The 23,899-nt window shown below is 44.7% G+C and overlaps 1 protein-coding gene across 6 annotated transcripts in view; it reads left to right on the forward strand.

Annotated features, from left to right (window-relative positions):
* Positions 1-22,636, forward strand: part of AZIN2 (antizyme inhibitor 2) — a 36,986-nt gene extending 14,350 nt beyond the window's left edge. For 3 of the 6 annotated variants that reach the window (XM_043997134.1, XM_043997132.1, XM_043997133.1), the window contains exons 7-11: positions 5-173; positions 4,681-4,843; positions 5,920-6,032; positions 15,748-15,962; positions 21,632-22,628. In XM_043997134.1, the coding sequence (XP_043853069.1) occupies positions 5-173; positions 4,681-4,843; positions 5,920-6,032; positions 15,748-15,962; positions 21,632-21,764 (793 nt within the window). In that variant the 3' untranslated portion in view covers positions 21,765-22,628. Of the gene's footprint in view, positions 1-4; positions 174-4,680; positions 4,844-5,919; positions 6,033-15,747; positions 15,963-21,631 lie in introns of all 6 variants that reach the window. The other 3 variants (XM_043997136.1, XM_043997135.1, XM_043997137.1) reach the window with 2 other exon arrangements.
* Positions 22,637-23,899: the final 1,263 nt, after the last annotated feature.

Here is a 23,899-nt window from a genome sequence, read left to right on the forward strand (position 1 = left end):
TTAGTTTCCATGTTGGAAGTAGCTGCTCCTCCGACCTTCAGGCCTTTACTCAATCCATCGCAGATGCGCGCCTGGTGTTTGAAATGGGGACTGAGCTGGGCTACCGGATGCACATCCTGGATCTTGGAGGTGGCTTTCCTGGCACCGAGGACTCCAAAGTCAGGTTTGAAGAGGTAAAAGCCCAGTGATCTGGGGGCCCCCTCTTCCCCTTTCCGAGAGTCCTGCTTCAGGAATCCAGTCCATCAAGAAGCCCCGGTCCAGCCATTATTTCAATTCAGTAAACATCTATGATGATGGATTCAGAGCTGGGACCCCAGTCATGTAGCTCCACTTTACAAGCCCAGTGCTGGGCACTGTGGATTCAGAGACAAAGGAAATGGTTCCTACCCTCAGGAGGCTTATATTCTACTGGGAGTGGGGGGAGGGATACAGCTCAAGCACCACCTTCTGTATGAGGGCTTTCTTGCTCTCTTATCTCTGCTTCTGCCTTCCTCCTTCCCCTCCCTACAAATTACCTTGTATCTACTTTTGCTTACCTCTCCCAATAGAATATAAACTCCTTGATGGAAGTGTAAGGACCAAATTTATTATGGGGAGAGTTAATTGGGTGGATCACCATAATATTGGGGTTCAGAAAATAATGAGGGACCTCTAGGTCCAAAGTTTCCTCCCTTCCAAACTGCCTTTTTAAGTTATTTCTCCCAGGCTCATAAGAAAGGAGATTAACAGCCTCTTTTCCACAAACAAAGCAGGTTTTATGAATGGGAATAAAATTTACAACAAAGCTGAAGTTAATAAAGCCAGGGACAAGGAAATAGGGGAAGAAAAAAATGGATAAGCTCCCTGGCTCTAGCAAAGACTGACTCAAACCCCAAACTTGCTTCCAGTTCTGCTAGTTCAAAGAGCTGGCCTCACTTCTAATAACTTACCACCTGGGGTCTGTAGTTTCAATGGGAGTCAGCTGTGCAGTCCCTCTCTGGTAAGCTCGCGAAAGGGAAAGAGGACTTCTCAGAACCAGCGTTCCCCCTCTTCCTTTTTCTGTCCCTCCCCCAAAGGGGAGGTCCTTCAAGCTGGATTGGCTGAGAGTGGTCCCCTACTGAGGTCAGCAGTACACCAACACCAACATGTCACTCAGGGCCAGCCAGGTGTGGTTACAATCTAATCATCTCCAAGTAGGTACTTAGTCAGTTTCTCATTATCACCCAATTCAAACAATACTAAATCAATCAGGTGGGGCCCCTGGGCATCTGCTAAATCCCATTATTTTATCACAGCAGGAACTGTTTTAATTTTTCTTTTGTATCTCCAGAGCCCGGCACATAGTAGGCATTTAATAAATACTTGATTAAACAGGTTTAGATAAATAGATGTGATATTTATAGAATGTCATTTTAAGAGTTTGAAAGCATTTAGCTGGGCTGGCTCCAGGCACATCACTGGCCCCCAGCTTATGGATCTCTTAGTGCTTGTCCTCCAGCCCTTGAGAATCCAGGAGTCTCATCTGAGCCCTGGTCAGGCTCTTTAGTGTAATAATAACAAGGTCAACAATCACAGAATTTTAAGCCGTAAGGGAACTCAACAGATCATCTATTCCAACTTACTCATCTTACAGATGAGGAAATGGAGACCCAAAAAAGGAGAAGGAATTTGCTCCCCAGGTCCCAAGGTAGTAAGGTAGAGAGCTGGGACTCCAAACCTAGGGCTCTTTCCAGTCCTCCAAGAAGAAGAGAGCAGGAGTGGGCATTCAGGGATGGGACAATGGAATTGGACCCATGAGTTGGTTGGCACAGGGAACTCTCCATGAGAACTGCCCCCCCCACCAGTGCAAATTGGAGTCTTAGAATTATGCCTTGTGGCTCTTTGAGATGAAGTCACTTGCCCAGGATCACACTGGGGGTCTTGAATAATGATCATGGTATTTTTCCCCTCAATCACCACCCCCTACTGTTTGTCTTTGGATTTTGAGGAGGTGGCTGAATTGCCAATGCTGGTTATTTCTCTAACTAGCTGGATGGAGCAGCGGATAGAGTGCCAGGCCTGAATTCGGGAAGACTCATTTCCCTGAGTTCAAATCTGACCTCAGACACTTACTGAGCAAGTCACTTCACTCTGTTTGCCTCAGTTTCCTCATCTGTAAAATTAGCTGGAGAAGGAAACGGCAAAGTGCTCCAGTATCTTTACCAAGAAAACCCCAAATGGGATCACAAAAGAATAAAACAAAAATGACCGAACAACAGCAAATTTAATTCACCATTTGTTAAGTGCTTACTTGGTGCTTCTGAACACTGTACTTGTAAGTGGTGGTCCTTTTCTTGAGGAACTCACAGCAGAGGAAAAACACCATGTGTTGCCTCTGACAGGCACACAAAGAGTTAAAAGGTGTTGTTTTTCTTTTCACTGATGGAGCCAACCCAATACTTTGGCCTCTACTCAGATGATAAGTTCTCCTTCCTTGTCTCTGTCTCTTTGCTACCTTTGCTGGAGTGAGACTGCAGGAGGGCAGAGTCCCCCACTGTCCTCTTGATCTTTGGAGAAGCTATCCCACCCACCAGTGGTAGTAGCTGCCTGTTCCTCCCCCCCTGAAATCTAGTGGCTACAGGGGTGCCACTTGAAAAGGAATACTTCAGGGGCAGCTAGGTGGTGAAGTGAATAGAGCAACCGACCCTGGAGTCAGGAGGACCTGAGTTCAAATTTGGCCTCAGACACTTACTAGCTGTGTGACCCTGGGTAAGTCTCTTAACCCTAATTGCCTCCAAAAACAAAGAAAAGGAATACTTCAACCGGTCACTAATCGTATCAGTTTTGATATCCTGCCATCACAATCCTTCTCATACCCTCTCATCTGAGATAGAAATTGTCCCTTTTGAAGCAAAATGATTTACTGGTAGCAACCTCTGTACTTGAAATTTGTCTCTCTTACTTGCTACCTAAGGGAGTTTGGTTGAGCTAACCATAGGCTTACATTGATCTAGAACTAGAAGGAATGCTAGAGATTAGCTTCACTCAATCCCAGGTCCTTTGAATACAAATCCAACTCTTTCCGCTGGTGCCACCATGCTTTCCTAGTCATGTGACCCCTCTGGATTGTGGTTTCCTCATGGGGCATGGTTGCCAGGCTTATCAGACTCTCAGCTTACTCAAAACTGGGAGGGACACTGAACACACTGGCTGACAGAATTGGGACTCCAAAGCATTTATGCTCAAGGTCTAGCCAAACAAGTCTAGGATGGGGGAGACTGTAACTGAATTGGTGTGAAAAAAAAAATTAGTTGGGGCAGCTAGGTGGCGCAGTGGATAGAGCACCGGGCCTGGATTCAGGAGGACCTGAGTTCAAATCCGGCCTCAGACACTTAACACTTACTAGCTGTGTGACCCTGGGCAAGTCACTTAACCCCAATTGCCTCACCAAAAAAAAAATTAGTGATCCCATGTGCCCAATGTGGGTCAGCATGGCAGCCAAGACCGCTAGCAGAGGCATAGCATCTGGAACAAGGGAGATCCTGTTGTACTCTGGTTTAGTTAGTTCTCATCTAGTACACCATATTTTAGGAAAGATATTGACACTTGAGTTCATTCAGAGGAGGCTTGATATCAGGAAAGATTTCCTAATAATTGTTGTTGTTCAGTCGTTTCAGTTGTACTCAACTCTTCGTGACCCCATTTGGGGTTTTCTTGGCAAAGATGCTGCAGTGGTTTGTCATTTCCTTCTACAGCTTATTTGACAGATGAGGAAACTGAGGCAAACAAGGTTAAGTGACTTGCCCCAGGGTCACAAAGCTAGTAAGTGTCTGTGGCCCTTCCTAACAGTTATAGCTGCCCCAAAGTAGAATGAGCTGCCATGGGAGATAATGGACTTTCTTTTAGACCCAGGCCAGCAAGGGGCCTGGAGACCAATGCCATAAGAGTACTTGTTGGCAGAACTGGGTGATGTTAAGCTTGGAGAAGAAAAGACCGATGGGAGACATGATAGATGTCTTTAAGTATTTTTTCATATAGAGGAGTGATTGATTAGGTTCTGGAAAAATCATAGGATTTTAACTTGGAGATGTCGTCTCAGGCCAACTCATACCCAAAAGGAATTTTCATTATCACATGCATACCTGACACATAGCCCATTCAGGTTCCTTGTTCATAGATTTTTTTTTTTTTTTTTGTGAGGCAATTGGGGTTAAGTGACTTGCCCAGGGTCACACAGCTAGTAAGTGTCAAGTGTCTGAGGCTGGATTTAAACTCAGGTCCTCCTGAATCCAGGGCCGGTGCTCAATCCACTGCACCACCTAGCTGCCCCGCCCCCCCCCAGACTTTCAAAGAAAGGGTGGTCATCGTTTCCTGAGGCAGCTCATTCCATTTTGGGACAGTACCATTTTTGAGGGAAAATTTCCTGATCAAGCCTAAATTTGCCTCTTTGCAACTTCCATTGATACTGGGGGCTGATCCATATAGCTTTAATGCCTTTTTTTTTTTTTTCAAGTTCTGCTTGGCCGAAGGTCCCAGAATTATCAGCTATGGAGTGGGGGAGGGGGAATAGGTAGGGGTTGGTTTAAGCAATTGCTAGCTCTCTTCCAACTCTCAGAGTAGACTTTTATTTCTCGATGGAATGATTTCTGGGCTGGGATTTTACTTCTGAAGGGATCTGATGGCTCATTCACTATTTCCCTTCTCTTCCTCTCCTGTCCCCAGATGGCTTCTGTGATCAACTCGGCCTTGGACATGTACTTTCCTGAAGGCTGTGGAGTGGACATTCTGGCTGAGCCTGGACGTTATTATGTGGCCTCCGCTTTCACCTTGGCTGTCAAGATTGTTGCCAAGAACGAAGTTCCATCAGATCAGGCTGGTTTGGATGGTAAGTTGGGTGGGGGCTTGGGTGGTGGGGAGATGGCCAAGGAAGCTTGGTGCCCCTGTCCTTGGGAGGCTCTTCTCAGGCCAGTTGGGGTTGTATGCAGGCACGATTTCAGAGTGTGAACAGAATACATGAACCACATACAAAAGGATGTGAGATGACAACAGTGCTGGGAATTGGCCGGGGTTAATTTGGGAAGGCTGCCTGGAGCTGTCTGGCAGGCTTTCGAATGCTGTGTGTGGGAACCTGGCATGGCAGAGATGGCAAGAAGCAATCTGATCATGGGAACCCAGACCGGGGAGAGGAAGTGGGAGACCCTTCCTCCTTCTGCTATTTTGGGATTCTAACCTCCTCCTTCTCCCCACCTCCCAAGCATACTGTGATGGTCAACAAGATAACTGGTACCAAAGGGTATTTGATTATACAGAGCATACACCCGGGATGGAGGGGAAGGGGCTTTCCTTTTTCACCTTCCCTCCGCCCATTGCACCACAGGATTGAAAGCTAGAAATATCATAGAATCCTAGAGCTAGACCTAGAAGGAGCCTCGGAGAGTGTCTAGTTCAGAGGTCCTCATTTCACGAAAGTGGAACCTTAAGTCCCTGACAGGTTGGAGTGACTTGCCCATAATCACAGAGGCCGTAAGCAAAGCTGGCACTCCGACCCAGGTCCTTGGACTCCAAATCTAACTTGTCTTCCCACCGTTCCATGGTACTTCCATAACCACTCAGGAAAGTGACCTAAGAGACCGTCTAGTCTCACCTCCCCCATTTTACAGATGAGGAAACTGAGGCCAGGGACGCAGAGCAGCTTGCCCAAGGTGACTCAGATAGTCAGTCCATTGCAAAGCTGGGATTCGAATCCAGGGTCTGTGCCCCAGATCCACTGACCTTTCTCCTATGCCATGCTGCCTCTCCCTTTGAGGGTAACTAGCAATGGTCTGGCCTCTTGGGGAGAGGGGAACCTGGTCAACCTTCACAGGGACAGTCTACCGGGAGGGGGAATCCATCATTGCCCCAACTCCAGGAAGGTCACAGGTTCTGACTGTTCTCCCTGATCTCTGCCCTTCCCCTTTACAGAGGAAGACGGGGCCTCTCCCAAGAGTATCGTGTACCATATTGCTGAGGGTGTCTATGGAGCCTTCAACTGTGTCTTCTTTGACAACGCTTGTCCCATGCCCATCTTGCAGAAGGTAAATGGGATAGGCTGGGAGGCTATTTTTTTTCCATTAAAAAAGTTAACTGTCAGCAGAAATATTAAGAGAAAGAAAATATTCCAAGCAGGTTCCTTGATAGAGATGCCGCCATGGGACCTCTAACCACTGCAGTCCCTAGGAAGAGGTCCCCCTATCTCTGTTTATTCCATAGCAGAGCCTTTGGGGGAGGGGCAAGGGTATGTATGCGAGCTAAACTTTTGAGGCAGCATATATACTGGAAACATGGTTAGAGCTGGAGTCAGGAGACCATGGTTGAGTCTTGGCACTGACACTGGCCAGCTGTGTGACTTTGGGCAAATCACCTAAGCTCTGAGCCTCAGTTCCCTCATGTGTAAAATGCAAATAATGATGCTAGGACTCCCTACCTCACAGGATTGGCATGAAGAAAGTACCTTGTGAATTGTAGCATTTTAGAGGCAAAGGATGCTTAAGGCTGGGAATCATCTTCAATCCCCTTTATGCCCTTCTCCTTTTTTCTCTCTTTTAAACCAGGTCACAGGGCCATAGGATAGAAGATTTAGGGCCAGAAGGGACCTCAGAGGGTATCTAGTCTAATGCTTCCTTTTATAGATGAGAAAACTGAGGCCCACCCTGAAGAGGGAAGTGACTTGCCCAGGGTCATACAGGGAGAAAGGTATGAATAAAGCCTGAATTAAGCACTTACTTTATGCAAAGCATTGCACTAAGTCCTGAAAAGTTAGTCTCTGCTCTCCAGGAGCTCACATTCTAATGTTGAGGGGGTTGGAGGGGAAGCTGCTGCTTAGGGAAGGTTTCAACTTCAAGTCAGAAGGGAAGGTCCCTTGGTTCTTAGCCACAAATTAGATGTTAAGGCCTCTCCCCGAATATCATTTCTTTTTTTTTACTTGACTCTAAATATTCATTCATCATTTATTTATTCAGTATGCATTTCTTTCTTTTTTAATCATAAAAGTATTTTATTATTTTCTACTTACATGTAGAGATAGTTTTCAACATTTGTTTTTACAAGATTTCTAGTTCCAAATTTTTCTCCCTCCCTTCCTTCCCTTTCTCCTCCCCAAGACAGCAAGCAATCTGATATAGGTTATATATGTATAATCACATTAAACATATTTCTGCATTAGTCACACTGTGAAAGAAGAATCAGAACAAAAGGGAAAAAATTCAAAAAAGAAAAACAAAAAATTAGAACTGTTCTATCTGCATCTAGATTCCACAGTTCTTTTTTCTGCATGTGGAGAGTATTTTCCTTCATGAGTCCTTTGGAATCATCTTGGATCACTGTATTGCTGAGAAGAGTTGTCTATCACAGTTGATCATCACACAATGTTGTTAATACTGTGTACAATACGTTCTCCTAGTTCTACTCATTTCACTCAGCATCAGTTCATGTAAGCCTTTCCAGGTTTTTCTGAAATCTGCCTGCTCATCGTTTCTTACAGCACAATAGTATTCCATTACCCGAATGTCATTTCTACTGATAGAATCTTTTCAGTTTCTCCGCCCCCCCCCCCTTTTTTGGCAGGGCAATGAGGGTTAAGTGACTTGCCCAAGGTCACACAGCTAGTGTCAAGTGTCTGCAGCCGGATTTGAACTCAGGTCCTCCTGAATCCAGGGCTGGTGCTTTATCCACTGCGCCACCTAGCTGCCCCTTTATCTTTTCAGTTTCTGATGTTGAGCCATTGGACAGTACCAGGGACTGTAAGAGTCAGGATTTGAACCCAAGGTCGTTGTACTACAAGCCTAGTACTCTTTCCAGTACACCAAGCTGCCTTCTCTTACTAGTGAGTGTAGAGCAAGAATGTTTCTTTCCTTCAGTTTACTTGCTTTCAACTGGCTCCAAAGGCAGGCAAACCATCTATCTTCTTCAAGGATTGGCTAGCCACAGTGCAATTTCTGTACACACCACTAGGTGACACTCCAAGGCGTCAATTACCAGCCTAAGCACCTTGGTGCAGGTACCTACAGGATCTCTCCTAGGTCCTGAGTCCCTTTGTTTGGCTTTTGTCCCAGGAAGAGGACCAATGGCATCATGAGGTTAATGTATTGACTTGTACATAAATTGGATTTGACTGAGGCAGAGCTGCGCAAAGTTGTCATCTTTGCTTTCTCCTCCAGTCATGCCGAGTCCCTTTGCACATGTGCAGAACACCTTGGGACAGGTTCAGTCTCATCTAGTTCGAGGTATGAAATAATGCAACAATAACTTGTGATTGACTCCTGTTCCTAGTGCCATTAGGATTCTTATCTTCCCAATTCTGTGTGTTTTTAAAGAATCACTCACTCACATATGGCTTGGAAAGAATACATTGACTAAAGTAAACATTTGAAATGAACAACTTTGGCTTTAAAATCCCTGAGTTTCTTAACAGCCTGTCACTCCTGGCAAGCTCTCAATTCCCCAATCCCCCCAGAGGTCAAAGGGAGAAGGGGTGGAATAATTGGTTCACCAGATGCAATGTGTCTCACTATGACAGTCACACATTCTGACTCTCGGAGAGCCAGCAGTCGCTTCCTGGATGATCCCCAGGCAAAACTTGGAGGGAGGCCAGTGATTTAGCAGGATTAGAGGTCATCGAAGGTTCTGTGTTCAGGAATAGTCATCACTTGAACCTGGGGGGGCTCCTAATAAGTGGACTGAGGAGTCATCTGGTGAATTCATGCTTTGAGCTTCACTGTCTCCACTGCTTCTCTCTCTGAAGTATCTGGCACATCTCCTTTAAAGCAGGAGACTCTTTCAGATGTCCCCATTCTGGGGAGACGGAGAATGATTGACTCTCTTTACATAAAAATTCTCCAGGCAATTCAACTTCACGTTGCCTGTTCCTTTGGGGCTTTCAGGGTTGGGACTATAAGGAAGGAAAGAAAAAACAAACCTGTGCAAATGGGTCACAAACAATCTAACAACAACAACATAGTTCCAATTACAATATTTATTACAACAAATAAAATAACAATAATTAATGAATAATATTTATTATAACTGACATTTCTAAAACAGTTTTACAAAGCGCTATATGACATTAGCTCATTTGATCCTAAAAACAGCCCTGTGAGATAGGATGTGACCTTAATATTGTCCTCATTTTCCAGATGAGGGTTAAGTGACATGCTTGTGGCTGTATAGTTAATGAGTATGAAAAATGAGATATAAACTTCAAACTCTTCTAACTGCAGGTCCAGCACTTTCTCCACTACACTGTGCTAATTCTCTAGAGTCACATGTTGGCTCAATAGAAGTAAGAGCTAATAACCAGTGCTGTGCACAGATCGGGTGGATGACCTTGGGAGGTATTGGACTTCCTGTCATGGAAGTGTTAAAGCACAAGCTGGATGATCGCACGACCAGTTGTCTTGGAGGGGCATAGTAGGGTGGTTTGTAAACCTTAAAGGGCTTTATATATGTGAGCTATTATTATATTTTGCTACTACAAAAGTGCTGCTATGAATATTTTGGTGTATATGAAATGAGAACTTTTTTTGACCACCCCTGAGTCAAATACTTTTTAAAAATAACAGGGGGCAGCTAGGTAGCACAGTGGATAATGCACTGGCCCTGGATTCAGGAGTACCTCAGTTCAAATCTGGCCTCAGACGCTTGACACTTACTAGCTGAGTGACCCTGGGCAAGTCACTTAACCCCCATTACCCTACCCCCCCCCCCCAAATAACATACATTAAATAGAAGGTGGTCTTTTGCTTGGTACATGGTTGTGGGTTGTGCCGGGGAAAACTTTTTGTGATTACTTGTTTGTACCTTAAGAGTACCCTCAATGACTATGGGTAGTTATTTCTCATAATTGTTTCTCACCCCTATATAATATTTATGTAAATGAACTACGAAGTTCATTCTGTGAAGTTTAATTGTGCACAGCTGATTTAGACATAACTTCCACACTGCTAACTGGTCCTCCCTCTCTCCCCCTTTCTTCCCTTCCTTCCTTCCTTCCTCCCTTCCTTTCTTCCTTCCTTCCTTCCCTCCTTCCATCATTTTCTCTCCTTAACTGTGGTCACCTGATCAGCATTAGCCCCACTGCATCTCAGAACTCCAGTCTCAGTCCCCCTCATACAGGGGATTGCAGGCATGTGTCACCACATCTCAATCCGTTTCTTTTTTGTTCATAAAGCTAGTTTTATGTTTGATGATGTTGTTTGGTCCTTACTATATCTAGTACCTCATTGTTCTCTTCTGGAAACAAATATTCATGACACATAGATAGGAGATCTCAGAGCAGTCCATATGGCTTGGGTCTCTCTTGTTGCTGAAGAAAGACATTTTCTGCCATATTCCCCTCCCCCCCACTCCCCCACTATCTTCCTCTTTGCTTATGTTCACATTGAAGTCACTAGGTATCTCTGGAGATGTTGCTGAGATCCTGTTAAGATTTCTTTACTTCTTTGCCTCTGCAGTAGAGGTAGTGTGTGGTAGTGGATAGAGTGCTGGGTTTGAAGTCAGGAAGACTTGAATTCAAATCCTGCCTTGGTCACTTACTAGTTGTATGACCCTGGGCAAGTCACTTCACCTCAGTGTACCTCAGTTTCCTCAAATATAAAATACACCTACCTCCCAGGGTTGTTGTGAGGATCAAGTGAGATAATATTTGTCAAAAGCACTTGACAGTGCCTGACACATAGTAGGCAGTATATAAATGCTAGTTGATACTATAAGATGTAGCCAGTTAACTGCCATAGTATCTCTTTGGCTGTCTTTTGCTTATATTGTCTTTGTGAGTCCTCTAAGAGGAGAAAAGCAAATGCCCTGTGAATGAAATTTCTCCTTACTTTTGGGAACATACTTGGGGAAGTTGATTCTGCTAGCTCCTTTATATTTGCCCTTTCAAGGGGAGCCTATGAGCTATCATTTTCTCTACTAGCTTCCTCCCATGTTTTGTCTTCCATCAATAGTAAACATGTCTATGTTGACTTAGCTCAGTTCCTCCAGTAGCATATAATTTTATTTGGCTGTTGAATGAAGAATCTCATATTCAGAGCCAGGGAGTTGAATTAATATTCTATATATGATCTACAAACCATGTGGTTCTTATCATCCCCTCTCCCTTTCCTACCACTCTGACACCATCACTGCAGAAGCAGAAGGGGACCCCATTGGACTGAGGGACATTTTCTATTTTTCTTGGTTCTATGGGTTGCTGTGGCCAATGGATTCATCCAGTGGCCAGCCCATTTTTGATGAGCCTCTAAGCCTACCTAGGCTGGCCCTTTGGTCACAGACACAGCCTGTATGTACTCTGAGCCTGCCAGTTTGTCCTCTGTTGGCATAATTTTCGACAACAGGAGGCCTTATTCTAAGGCTTGTGGAAGTGTGGTCCTTTAAGAGGTAGAAATGCTAGGTTCACCAAGACCTGTTTGTCTGATGTGGAGCCCCCTGATCATTAACTTGGGTAGTGCAGATGCATCCAGGATAGTAAGGGAATGGGAGGTAACTTTTATGAAGGCAGGGGAGCTATAAAACTCAAAAAGCAAATACAAACCAGACATCTTAGTCTCCCAAAGTTAAGACCATTAATAAGACCAAATCTCCTAGTGTGAGGACCATAGTTGCCTGGCCCATTTGAAGAAGAAGGAAAGGGAAATGTCAGTATATTAAGACTCAGGGGTGAGGCAAAGGCTTGAAGCGAGTGTTATCTAAGGCCACAGGGAAGAAAAGATAGACAGACACAAATCTTAATTGATTCTTGGAGCAAAGAAATCTCTTAGAGGAAAAATTCAGATGGATCCTCTCTACTTTCTCCCTATGGCTTTTGGGACTCAGACATCAATGTCAGTGGTCTAAGCCTTCAGTCTCTTGAGTCAATTATATTTGGAGGATGGTTTCAATGCCTTTTGAGGAAAGGAACTAGTTCAGTATACATTGAGGAGTCTGGTATATGTTCTACTGACCATGATAACCTTAGTAGGGAATGTTCCAGCTGATGGAGAACTGATAAAAGCCTCTTGTAGGAGGTGGCACTGGAGCTGGATTCTAAGAGATGGAAACAGAGAGAGAGAGAGAGAGAGAGAGAGAGAGAGAGAGAGAGAGAGAGAGAGAGAGAGAGAGAATGAATGAAAGAGAGAGAGAGAGAGCACAATCCAGGTATGGGAGAGAGCCTGTGCCTTTGCACAGGAGGTGGGAAATTAAAGTCAATAAATATTTATTAAGCACATCCCACCAGGTACTGTGCTAAGTGCTAGGAGATAAGACAGCCTCTGACCTCAAGGAGCTTACAATCCAATGAGGGAGGTAGCATGCAAACAAGTATGTACGAAGCAAGCTATATACAGGAAAGATAGGGAAGAATTAAGAGGGAAAGCACTAGAATTAAGAGGAGTTAGGGAAGGCTACTGTAGAAGGTGCGATTTTTAGAAGGGTCTTAAAGGAAGCCAGGGAGGTGAGTAGTCAGGGTGAAGGAGGGAGGAACAGCAAGTAATTCAGTATCCTTGGACAGGGGGATACCTGGAAAGGATTTCCAAGGGGAGAGAAGTTGGACAGGATGAAGAGGTATAGAAAGGTTGCTACTTGTAATTGTGGAGGGGCTCCTGTCAGACTTCCCAGCTTGGAGCCTAGGGCAGGAGGGATTCCTCCATCTTATGAATGTTCTCTAAGATCCCTGAAAAGGCATGGATCCTGACTGATCTTGGACAGGCTGAACTCCAAGCAGTTCCCAAGACATATGTGCATATGAGACCTGGTCTTGAGTGTGCATGGGGTTCTAGGTACACCTGGCTTAGGTATTTCCACTCCAGTTTCTAGAAATGGCTCAGATATGCAGACCTGCCCATTCTTGGACAGGTAGATACACTCTTCTCACTGTAATGTTGGAGGTTTCTCTCAGCTCTACCCCATTTTCCCATCCCAAAGGAACACAAATGATAGGGTAGCATTATGAACCTGGAGGATAGCATAAGATCTAGGAAAATATCAGAACCCTTAAAGAAGGAAAGGCAATTCTATTACTACCCCATGATATACTGTGATTCATTATGTTGTCTTTGCATTTTCTGTGGAGTGCCCAGTATATACACTGTTATCTTGAGTGCTTGTACAGGAATAAAGGGCCCTTTTCCCCTACATTGATAGAGATCTAGTGAAAATTGGGAAAATCAAATTGATTCTATTTTGTTATTGATTTCATTCCGTATCACTAATGCTGTTTTTGTAACTGCCTAAATCATGTTTCATTTTTCTCAAAGCTAAGTTTGGAAATTCATCTTTCTATCCCTGTTCTATTCTTGCCTCAAGGATATCTGTTATCCTTGAAGGATGCAGGTAAATGCCAGGGGGACTGGTCTGTTATCCAAGGTAGTTTGGTCCACTATCACTAAACCGTCCTTGCAGGTGGACTCAAAACAACAAACATTTCTAAGTGACTGGATGGAAGGAGGGGGCGTCGCTAGCCACACATTCCACATTTCCAGCCAATCATATTGTTCCTCAACCTCTGATGCTAGAAGCTTTGTAACCAATCATACTTCCCCCCCCATCTATGATGCTGCATTCTATTCTTTTTTTTTTTTTTTAGCAACAAACATTTATTTTATTTTTTCCAGTTACATGTAAGGGTAGTTTTCAACATTCATTTTCATAAGATTTAGAGTTCCAAATTTTTCTCCCTCCCTCCCTCCCTTTCCTCCCCCCTCCACAAGATTGCAATAAGGTTATATATGTACAATCCACAAGTGTTCTTTTTATCAGTTCTTCCTATGGGGATGGATAGTAAGCTTCCTCATTAGTTCCTTGGGATTGTCTTGGATCATTGCATTGCTGAGAGTAGTTAAGTCATTCACAATTGCTCATTGAACAATACTGCTGTCACTGTGTACAATGTCCTCCCAGCTCTGCTCACTTCACTGTACATTGATGTTCATTAGTCTTTCCAGGTTTTTGGGGCATCATCCTGTTTATCATTTCCTGTAGCAAAAGACTATTCCACTACAATCATATAGCACAGCTTTTTCCATCATTACTCAATTGATGGACATTCCCTTGATTCTCAATTCTTAGCCTCCACCAAGAGTTGCTATAAATATTTTTTGTACAATTTTCCCCCTTTTCTCTTTTTCATGATTACTATTGTTAACTGTTTCCCTTCCATCCTATTCCCTTCCCCATGATATTTATTCTACTGTCCATCTTCTTTCATCCTATCACTCTTCAAAAGGGATTTGCTTCTGTCTGTCCCCTCCCCCACTCTGCCCTTCCTTCTTTTTCCCCTCTCTCTTTATCCCCTTCCCCTACTGCCTTCTATTCTTTCTGTAAAAGAGAGCTGTCCCCCTCATTTAGGGGTCTTGGGACTTGCTGAGGAGCTAGGAGATCTCTTTTACAGGTAATTGCTAGTCTTACCAATAAATTGAACATGCTTAGAACTTTGTGCCTCAGTTTACCTTAATTTCAGTTGTATATTTGAGCTATAATCTGAAATTTCCCAGAGATCATTCTGAGTGAGTGGCAGTATAAGCCAGAGGTATGATTTTTGGAGAGACCCCAGGATTGGACACAATCCACAATGGCTCAGAGCCCAAGAGGTTGGACCACAGATTACAGGTAGAACAAATGAGACCAGATAATTGTAAGATCTTGGCGACCACATGACATACCAACAGAGAACAGATGTCTATGGCTTTGTCAGAGCAGGCACATTTTAGCAGGTATGTATGTGTAAGGACTACAAATTATCCTCAAGGGGAGGCAGCCTGTGCTTGTCTTCATGTCTTTCCTTGGCTATCTGGTTGTCTTCTGGAAGGGCTTTGTACCATCCCTGCTTGTCAAGAGATTAGTGTTCAGATACACACTGAGTCTGAAGAGAAGCCTTCTAAAAGAGAACCTAGATTCCAGTTGTGATAGGGTCAGGGTTGTGCTAGCACCAACTCAGATGGCTTCAGAGAGCTAATTATTAAATTTTCATCGTGAGCAATTTTCACCTTCAAAACCAGCAAGCATTGCAAATCAGGGTTTGATTTTATTATTTTGTTGATTGTGTAGGCTTAAGAAAGTGATGGGAAAAGTGTTAATAATGCAGGTCAATCTTAAAAGTTTATCATGCATACATTCCCTCCCCTCCTCCCTAAAAGCTGGTTGTTAAACATTTGCCATGACAGCCCTGGGAATGGGGTGATTTCACCTTTTAATCTAAGGGTGTGCCTGAGAGCTCAGATGCATTAGTGAGTAGAATTTGGATCAGGCTGGTGGTAAGTAGGGCAACCCTGGCAGGGGGAATTCTAAGGTGAGGTGAGACTATGCATATGATATCTGCAAGGGGATAGTGGAAGGTGGAGGCAGACAGGCATTTTGGGAAGGATGCTGATAAACCAGAGAGCATCTACGTGAGGGCCACCAGGCTGGCATGGAACCTTGAGATCATGCCACGTGAGAATCATGATGGAACTGGGGTTGCCTAGCTGCTCTTTCAGCCCTTACTTAGTACAGTGCTTATACATAGTGAACACTTGATAAATGCTTTTCCTTTTTTCCAGTTTCTTCATCTGTAAAACGAGGGGCCCTCAAGTCCCTCCTAGCTTTAGGTCTGTGATCCTGGCTCCCAATCTAGAGGGCTTTCCAGTGCACTCTCCTATCTCTGAGTTCTCCAGGCTCCAGTGGGGATGACTTGGTTGTCTCTCTCATCTTCCAGGTCCGTTGTTTGACCCTTGTCCTGCAGGAGGGCACGCTGGGCCTCTCTAGTGACTGCTGCCCTTTTTTGCCTCTCTACCTCTGTAGAAACCATCTCCAGATCAGCGTGTGTTTAGCAGCAGCCTCTGGGGCCCAACCTATGATGACTTGGACCGTGTGACTGAGGGCATCTGGCTGCCAGAGTTGCAGCCAGGTGATTGGCTCATCTTTGAGAACATGGGAGCCTACACCGTGGGCATGACAGCCTCCCGCAGCGGGCGCCAAACCTGTCAGACTACTTACGCCATGTCTAGAGTCACCTGGTAAGGGGCCTGGGGCTGGGGTGGAGAGGCAGCTGGTGCATAGTCCCTGCCATTTTAGGGAGCAGTCTTCTTGGCTCTGTCAATAAATGATTCTGCATATTGCTTTTGGACAAGTGACTTGGCAGAATCCTACAATCTCTGAGTTTGGAGGGACTTCGGAGGGCATCTAGTCCAACCTGTACCAGCAAGCCCCTCTATAACATCCTTGACAAATGGGCATCCAACCCCTGCTTGAAGACCTCTGGGGAGGGGGAGCCCCTTCTGCATGTGGACAGCTCTGTGGGGAAGTTACCCCTCTGAGGGGAGTTATCCCTTTTCTCCAAGACAACCCTCCAAATATTTGTTCCTGCAAAGCATTCTCTTGTCCAGGAGAAGCATTCTCAAATCCCTTGCTTCTCCCATTTGTCTTATCCTTCCTATTCCCAGAGACCATCCCAAAGTGTGGTCTGATTAGGGCAGAGTCCAGCAAGACAATCATTTCCCTCTTCCGGGGTGCTGTCCCTCTCTTAATATCCTCTGTGATTATACTGGGGCAGCTAGGTGGTGCAGTGGATAGAGCACCAGATCTGGGGTCAGGAAGACTCATTTTCCTGAATTCAAATCCCTCCTCAGACACTGGGCTGTGTGACTCTGGGCAAGTCACTTAAGCCTGTTTGCCTCAATTTCCTCATCTGTAAAATGAGCTGGAGAAGGAAATGGCAAAACCTCTCCAGTGTCTTTGCCAAGAAACCCCAAATGGGGTCACAAAGAATTGGACATGACTGGAAAAAAACTACTGACCAACAATAATGATTGTATTAAGAGAAAGAGTTTTTATCTGCCTTGTCTCTATTGGTTTTATTAAGCTTGTAAGTTCACTGAGACCTCTGTATCTTTTTCATATATATATATTATTGTCTAGCTGTACGTGGTCCATCCTATATCTGTGCAGTTAATTAAAAGTAAAATTATGGGGAGGCAAGGTGGCGCAGGGATAAAGCACCAGCTCTGGATTCAGGAGGACCTGAGTTCAAATTCAGCCACAGACACTTGACACTTACTAGCTATGTGACCCTGGGCAAGTCATTTAACCCTCATTGCTCTGCCAAAAAAAGGAAAAATTAGGGGCAGCAAGGTGGTACAAGTGGATAGAACATTGGCCCTGGAGCCAGGAGGACCTGAGTTCAAATCTGGCCTCAGACACTTACTAGCTGTGTGACTCTGGGCAAGTCACTCAACCCCAATTGCCTCAAAAAAAATTTAAACTTAATCTTCTTAGATTCAGCTACTTGTTCTAGCTCATCAGAGCATTTTGGAATGCTTACTCTTGCCTGCTCAGCAGTGTTGAGGCTCACATGAGAATGGACAGGTGTTGGTTGGTCCTACTTCTCCCTTGCTTTATTAGATTTAGCAGCAAGGTGACCTCCCCTGAGTCAGGCAACCAAATGATCCTTAAACTTGCCCTTTTTTTTTTCTTTCTTTTTTTTTTTTTTTAGTGAGGCAATTGGGGTTATGTGACTTGCCCAGGGTCACATAGCTGGTAAGTGTTAAGTGTCTGAGGCCGGATTTGAACTCGGGTACTCCTGGTTCCAGGGCCGGTGCTCTATCCACTGCGCCACCTAGCTGCCCCTAAACTTGCCCTTTTGAGGAAAGGGAGCCGAGGGTGAGGAAGTCTGTCATCTCTCCTATGTTCTTTTCGTTTTAGAGTGGAGAATTCAATTCCAATTAAACAAATGTTGAGTGCTAGGCCCTGTGCTAGACACTGAGGATGCTAAGAAAAGGAAATGACTCCTTCCCTCAAGGAAGTTACAACCTCCTGGGGATAGAAAAGGAATAACATGGACAGAGATCAGTCAATACAGAACATATACAAAATATATGTATCTTTGGTGGTGTTGGGGAGGTAGGAAGGTTCTTGGTTGGGGGATTAGGAAAAGGCTCCTGCAGAAGTTGACTTTTGAGCTGAACAGTAAAGGGAGCTGGGGAATTGAAGAGGGGATATATGCCAGGCCTTGGAACCAGATTTTTTTTTTGGCAGGGCAATGAAGGTTAAGTGACTTGCCCAGGGTCACACAGCTAGTTAAGTGTCAAGGGTCTGAGGCTGGATTTGAACTCAGGTCCTCCTGAATCCAAGGCCAGTGCTTTTATCCACTGTGCCACCTAGCTGCCCCTTGGAACCAACTTTTATAAAAGCCTGAGGCCCAGAGATAGAATAGTATATAGAGGGAGCTGGAAAGGGACCCTTTCAGAAGCCATTTCTTTGCTCTCCAGCTGCTGGAGCACTTGGGGAGACAAACACAATAAATCAGAGGCAGATTGAATGTTAGAAAGCTTTCTGACAATTGCAGGTGCCCACAAATTGAACTGTGCAGTATGGTGCTTAGGGCCTTGGGCACCAAAAGCAGCCTGAGAGAGCCTTACCTGGCCTTCCTCCCTGCCCTCCTCCAGTGCCCTGAATCCACTGATGCCTTCTCTTTCCCCATCCACCTTGACCTACTCTGAAGCTCCGGGCTTCACAGATAGCTCCTCTCTTCCTGGATATTTTTTACTCTCTTGAATACTCTCTCTCTTCCTACCTACCCAATTGCTAACTTTTTCAGTTTCCTTCATCCTTGTCTTAAGTTTGCTATTTCTGAAGACCATTCCAGGCCCTCTTCTCTTCTCCCCAAATCATCCTCTCTTAACAATCTCATTGGCTGCTTCCTGGGGTCAACTAGCATCCCTATGCTGATAATTCCCAGATTTACTGAGCCAGCCCTAGTTTCTCTCCTGAATGCCAGGCCCACATCTCCACTTGGAAAGCATCTCAAAGGTAACATGTCCCAAATGGGACAGATCATCTTAATCCCTAGACTGGTTTTTCCATTAAAATTTTCTTTTTCTTTTTTTTCTGCCCAAGGTCATCCTTCAAGTCACCCAGGATTTTATAATTCCAGATCATCCTTGGCTTTTTTCTCTCCCTAAATTCCCCCTCCCCTCAGTGAATCAGTAGGGATTCTACCTTCACTATTCCTATAGCCATCCTCTTTAAAGACAAATTTCAAAAAATGTTTTATTCACATTTGAAATAATGCACAGCCTAGCAACTAGAATTTATGGAACATCCAGACTTAGTGATTATTGCACATTTTTTAAGGAAACAGTATATGATTGCCCAATAGAAACTAGGCAATAGATCACCACAGGTTATAAAGAATTTAGTACTTGTTGCATACCCAGATTTTTTTCAGAACTATATGTCAGAAGTTCTCTAACATTCACAAACTAGCAAATGAATATCTTTCAAAGGATGAGATAATGATAATGACTATTATGATTAATTATAGCTGAAACTTATATAACACTTTAAGATTTTCAAAGATTATTCACTTGTTTGCCAATATACCCCGTAAGGCAGGGTATCCATCCCTTTCCACTCACATAGCTATCACCCTAGCTCAGGCCCTTATCACGTCTCATCTGGGCTATGACGATAGCTTCCTAATTGGTCTCCTTGCCATCATCCATCCTTCCTTACTATCCTCCATAGCTAGAGCTAGCTAGCTGGTGCAGTGAATAGAGAGCTGGATATGCAGTAAGGAAGACCCAAGTTCAAATCTCACTTCAGACACTTGCTAACTTAGACAAGTCACTTAACCTCTGCTACCTTAGTTTCCTCAACTGTAAAAAGGGAATAATAGGGGCAGCTAGATGGCACAGTGGATAGAGCACTGGCCCTGGAGTCAGGAGTACCTGCGTTCAAATCCGGCCTCAGACACTTAACACTTACCAGCTGTGTGACCCTGGGCAAGTCACTTAACCCCAATTGCCTCACTTAAAAAAAAAAAAGGGAATAATAGCACCTACCTTGAAGGGTTGTTGAGAGAATCAAATGAGATAATGCCTGACATGTAGTAGGCACTTAATAAATGCTGGTTTCCTTCCTGAGTCCATATAGTTGCCAAAATAGTCTTCCCAAGAGGCAGGTATGACCATGTTGTATCCTTTATCACAAGCTTCAGTGGCTCCCTATTATTATATATAAACTTTTACTTCTGTGATATGTTTCCCATCCATTCCCTCATCCATTTCTTCATTTCCATTCGCACAGCCAGTATCTTAATTCAGTTCTCATCCCCTCATCTGGACTTCTCTAATAACCTCCCAGTTGGTCTCCCTGTGTCCAGTCTTTCTCTTATCCAACTCATCTTCCACGTAGCTGTCAAAATAACCTTCCTATGGAACATGTCTGACATGCCGCTTTCTTGTTCCAAAACCCTATATACTCCCTATTCCCTTGAGGATAAAATACAGATTCCTCAGCCTGTTGTTTAAGGTTCTCTACAGTCTGGATCCAACCCACCTTCTCAGCTGTTTATATAATTGTTCCCCCTTTTGAATTCTAGATCTTTCCTGTCCCATTGGATTACTTATGTGTTCTCCAAAGTAAATATTCCATTTCCTCGCTAGCTCGCTCTTCCATTTCTGGAACATTGCTCCCATCTCATCACTGCCTATTAAGAGTCTTTAAGGCAGAGGTGTCAAACACTGGGCTGAACCAGAATGAAATGTAATTGAGAAATATTTAACAAAATGAAGAAATATACGATAGAACATAGATAATGTTAACATGTGGTTTTCTAAGTCAATATGTGCCCAAAGGGATCTTTATTGACAGTTGAGTGACCCGTCTTTCTATTTGGGTTTGACACCAGGGTGCTAAGGCTTAGCTCAGGTGAGAACCTTTCCCATGAAGCCCTCCTGAACCCCTCCCCCAGTTTGTAATGCACTCTCTCTTCTCAAATTACTTATCTGTGAGCATACTGTGCTTAGAATAATAGGATTCCAGATCCCAGAGCAGAACTGGAAGTGTCCTTAAGATCTATCTATCCCAACGTCCTCAATCTAGATCTGGTGACATCAGGGTTCAGAGGAGGTGACTTGCCCAAGGTCACACAGGCAGCAGAACCAGTGCAATAGAACATATTAGAGAACAAGGCCTGTTTTTTACCTTCCTTTATATCTCTAGCTCTTGGCACAGTGCATACAATTGGAGCTTAATAAATGTTGTCCACTGACTAGGTGTGGGGTTCTGGATAAAAAAGTCCTAGCCCGGTACTGACCACATCAAGGTGGAGAATGGCAGTCTGTCAACGAGTTATTTATTAAATGCTTACTGTGGGGGAAAAAAAAAAGGGGCAGCTAGGTGACGCAGTGGATAGAGCACCGGCCCTGGAGTCAGGAGGACCTGAGTTCAAATCCGGCCTCAGACACTTGACACTTACTAGCTGTGTGACCTTGGGCAAATCACTTCCCCTTTGGGACTCAGTTACCTCACTGCTGGAATGAGAGGATTAGAAGAGACGGACTCTCACGACCACTTCCAGCTCTGAATCTGTGAGGCTCAAATGAGGTCTACGGTCCCTTCCCGCTCCTAGTGACTTAGGCAGGTAGGTGTCACAGTGGACAGAATGCTGGAGCTGGAGTGAGGAACTTGAGAGTTTGAATCCTGCCTCAGGCCAAGTTACATCACCTCTCTGAGACTCAGTTTCCTCCTCTGTAAGACCCAGCGATAATAAAAGGACTGAAGCTCACAGGATTGTCGTGGGGATCTAGCGGTGGTCATATCTATAAAGTGTTCTGTCAGCCTTAAAGAGTTGTAGAAATGCTAGTTATTATTGTTGTCACTGTTGGGCCTCTCTCCCCCACAGGGAAGCAGTGCGTGGCAGGCTTTTGCCTCCCGAAGAGGACGCAGAGGACATGTGTAAACCATTGTCCTGTGGCTGGGAGATCGCAGACACTCTGTGTGTGGGCCCCGTCTTTGCTCCCACCAGCATCATCTGAGTTGCCCTCCAATCTTCCCTCTATCTCTTCTTGGCTCTGCTCCCTCCCCTACCTGAGAACGGGTGGGTAGGGAAGGTGGCGGGCTGAGGCAGATGGATGCCTTCCGGGGAGGTGGGGGGAGGAGGTGGGGAACCTCTCTGAGGCCTCTGGGCCCTGTCCCCCAAACCCCACCTCTAGTGTTTCTGCCCTGTAAGTAGGCCCAGTCTTACAATCGCTGTAGTTAAAGTATGCAACATAAATCCTGTCCCTTCCAATCGTGTCTGTGTCCTCTCCAGCGCCAGTCGGGTCTCTCTGCCTTCCTGGTCTGTCTCTTTGTCTGTCTGTCTGTCTGTCTGTCTGTCTGTCTGTCTGTCTGTCCTGTCCCTCCTCTCACCCTGGCTTCTGCTACTGGCTCCCACTTATCCTCTTTTCTGTAAATACGCACTAATAAATATTTAGGTTTTAATATCTTGAGCAGAGTTGTGTCTGCCACTCTCTGGGGATTGGGGTGGGGATCTAGTCCCTGTATAGCCTCAGGCCAAGGTGGGACCCTAGGTGGACAGTAGAGCTCTCTTCCTCTCCACCTTGTCTTCCCTCCAGCCCAAAGTTACCAAACAGGCCTGTGTTGCTTGTTCAGACACTGGTGGTAGTATAGGGGAAAGATGTGGAGTCAGAGAGACCAGCTAGCTACCTTTGTGACCTTGGACAAATTACTTTCCCTCCCTGAGTACCCTGTTTCCTCATCTGTAAAATAGGAGTATTAGACTAAATGAAGATCTCTTTTCTATGTCCTCTTCTCTCCATGATTCACAAGATACATTGATTTAAAAAAAAAGATTCATTTCTCATGTTATGATTAAAGAATTATATGCAATTGTGCTTTTGTAAATGACCTCAATTAAATTGGAACAGGGCTGGGATGAAGGGAGGGGTTTTTCCGCTTGACATGGGATCTGAGTGGACAAATCCACATACCAGACCTTCCAACCCACAAAAAGGGCAGAGCTAAGGGAAGAAGGGAAGCCAGCTCCCTGAGAGTTCAAGAGACGCAGAGTCCCCTCTGATGTCAAGTGGCATATCTTAACTGGGGAAGATGTACACTGGGTTGGGTTGATAGCACCTGGTTTTTATTACTCAGCATGACCAGGGTGGGGCAGCTAGGTGGTGCCATAGTGCATAGAGTGCTGGGACTGGAGTAAGGAAGACATCCTCCTGAGTTCAAACTGACCTCAGACACTTACTAGCTGTGTGACCCTGGGCAAGTCACTTAAATCTGTTTGCCTCAGTTTCTTCTTCTCTGAAATGAGCTGGAGAAGGAAATGGCAAACCATCTCTGCAAGAAAACCCCAAGAGGGTTCACAAAGAAGTATCATACACGACTGAATAACAACAACACGATTGGGCTTTTGTATGTAGCATCTCCTGGTGGTCACCCATGCAAGGTGGACTCTCTTCCTCCTCTCCTCCTGTCACGCAGACATTAGATCGTGCCAAGGACATTGGACTGTGCCAAGTCCAATGGAAACAGAAAAGTGAGAACTTTCTTTCCTGGCTCCTCAGGAAGTGTGATGACAGCATCTCCAGGAGCAGTTGCCGGGTTGCACCTTCTTTCGTCTGAACAGAAAATTCGTGCAACTCCCTAGCATCTGTACCCTTCCCCTCCTCCCACTCCCCCATGGCACCATCCTATGGTGTAGATTCCCTTTGGAAGGGAAACCCACTTTGGGTTGCCGGGTATGAATATATCAGGAGATTTGATTCCAAGTCCCAGACAAAGTCCCAGGCATCACCCAGTATGCTCATCAGAGAGGTAGGCAACTCTCTGGATCAATTCTTGTTCATTTGAATATTTAAAAAAAGTGAACAGCAGGAAATACAGGATGGAGGAGATGTGACTACGTGACATTTTGTGTGGAGAAGATAGAAATTGTCTTTGTGAAGACAAAGCTCAAACCAAGTCAACAGCATGACTCAGCAATAAAAAAAACAAGAAGGGAAAAGGCATTTATTAAGCACCTCCTACATGCCAGGTATAATGCTGTGTTTGACAAATATCTCACTTGATCCTCAAAAATTAATATTACTCTTCATTAACAGATGCATAATGTTCTTAGGGGTTCCTGATCTATCCAAGGGGACCATGGATAGATTTTATG

The sequence above is a fragment of the Dromiciops gliroides genome, chromosome 3 (assembly GCF_019393635.1).
Source record: "Dromiciops gliroides isolate mDroGli1 chromosome 3, mDroGli1.pri, whole genome shotgun sequence".
NCBI lineage: Eukaryota > Metazoa > Chordata > Mammalia > Microbiotheria > Microbiotheriidae > Dromiciops > Dromiciops gliroides.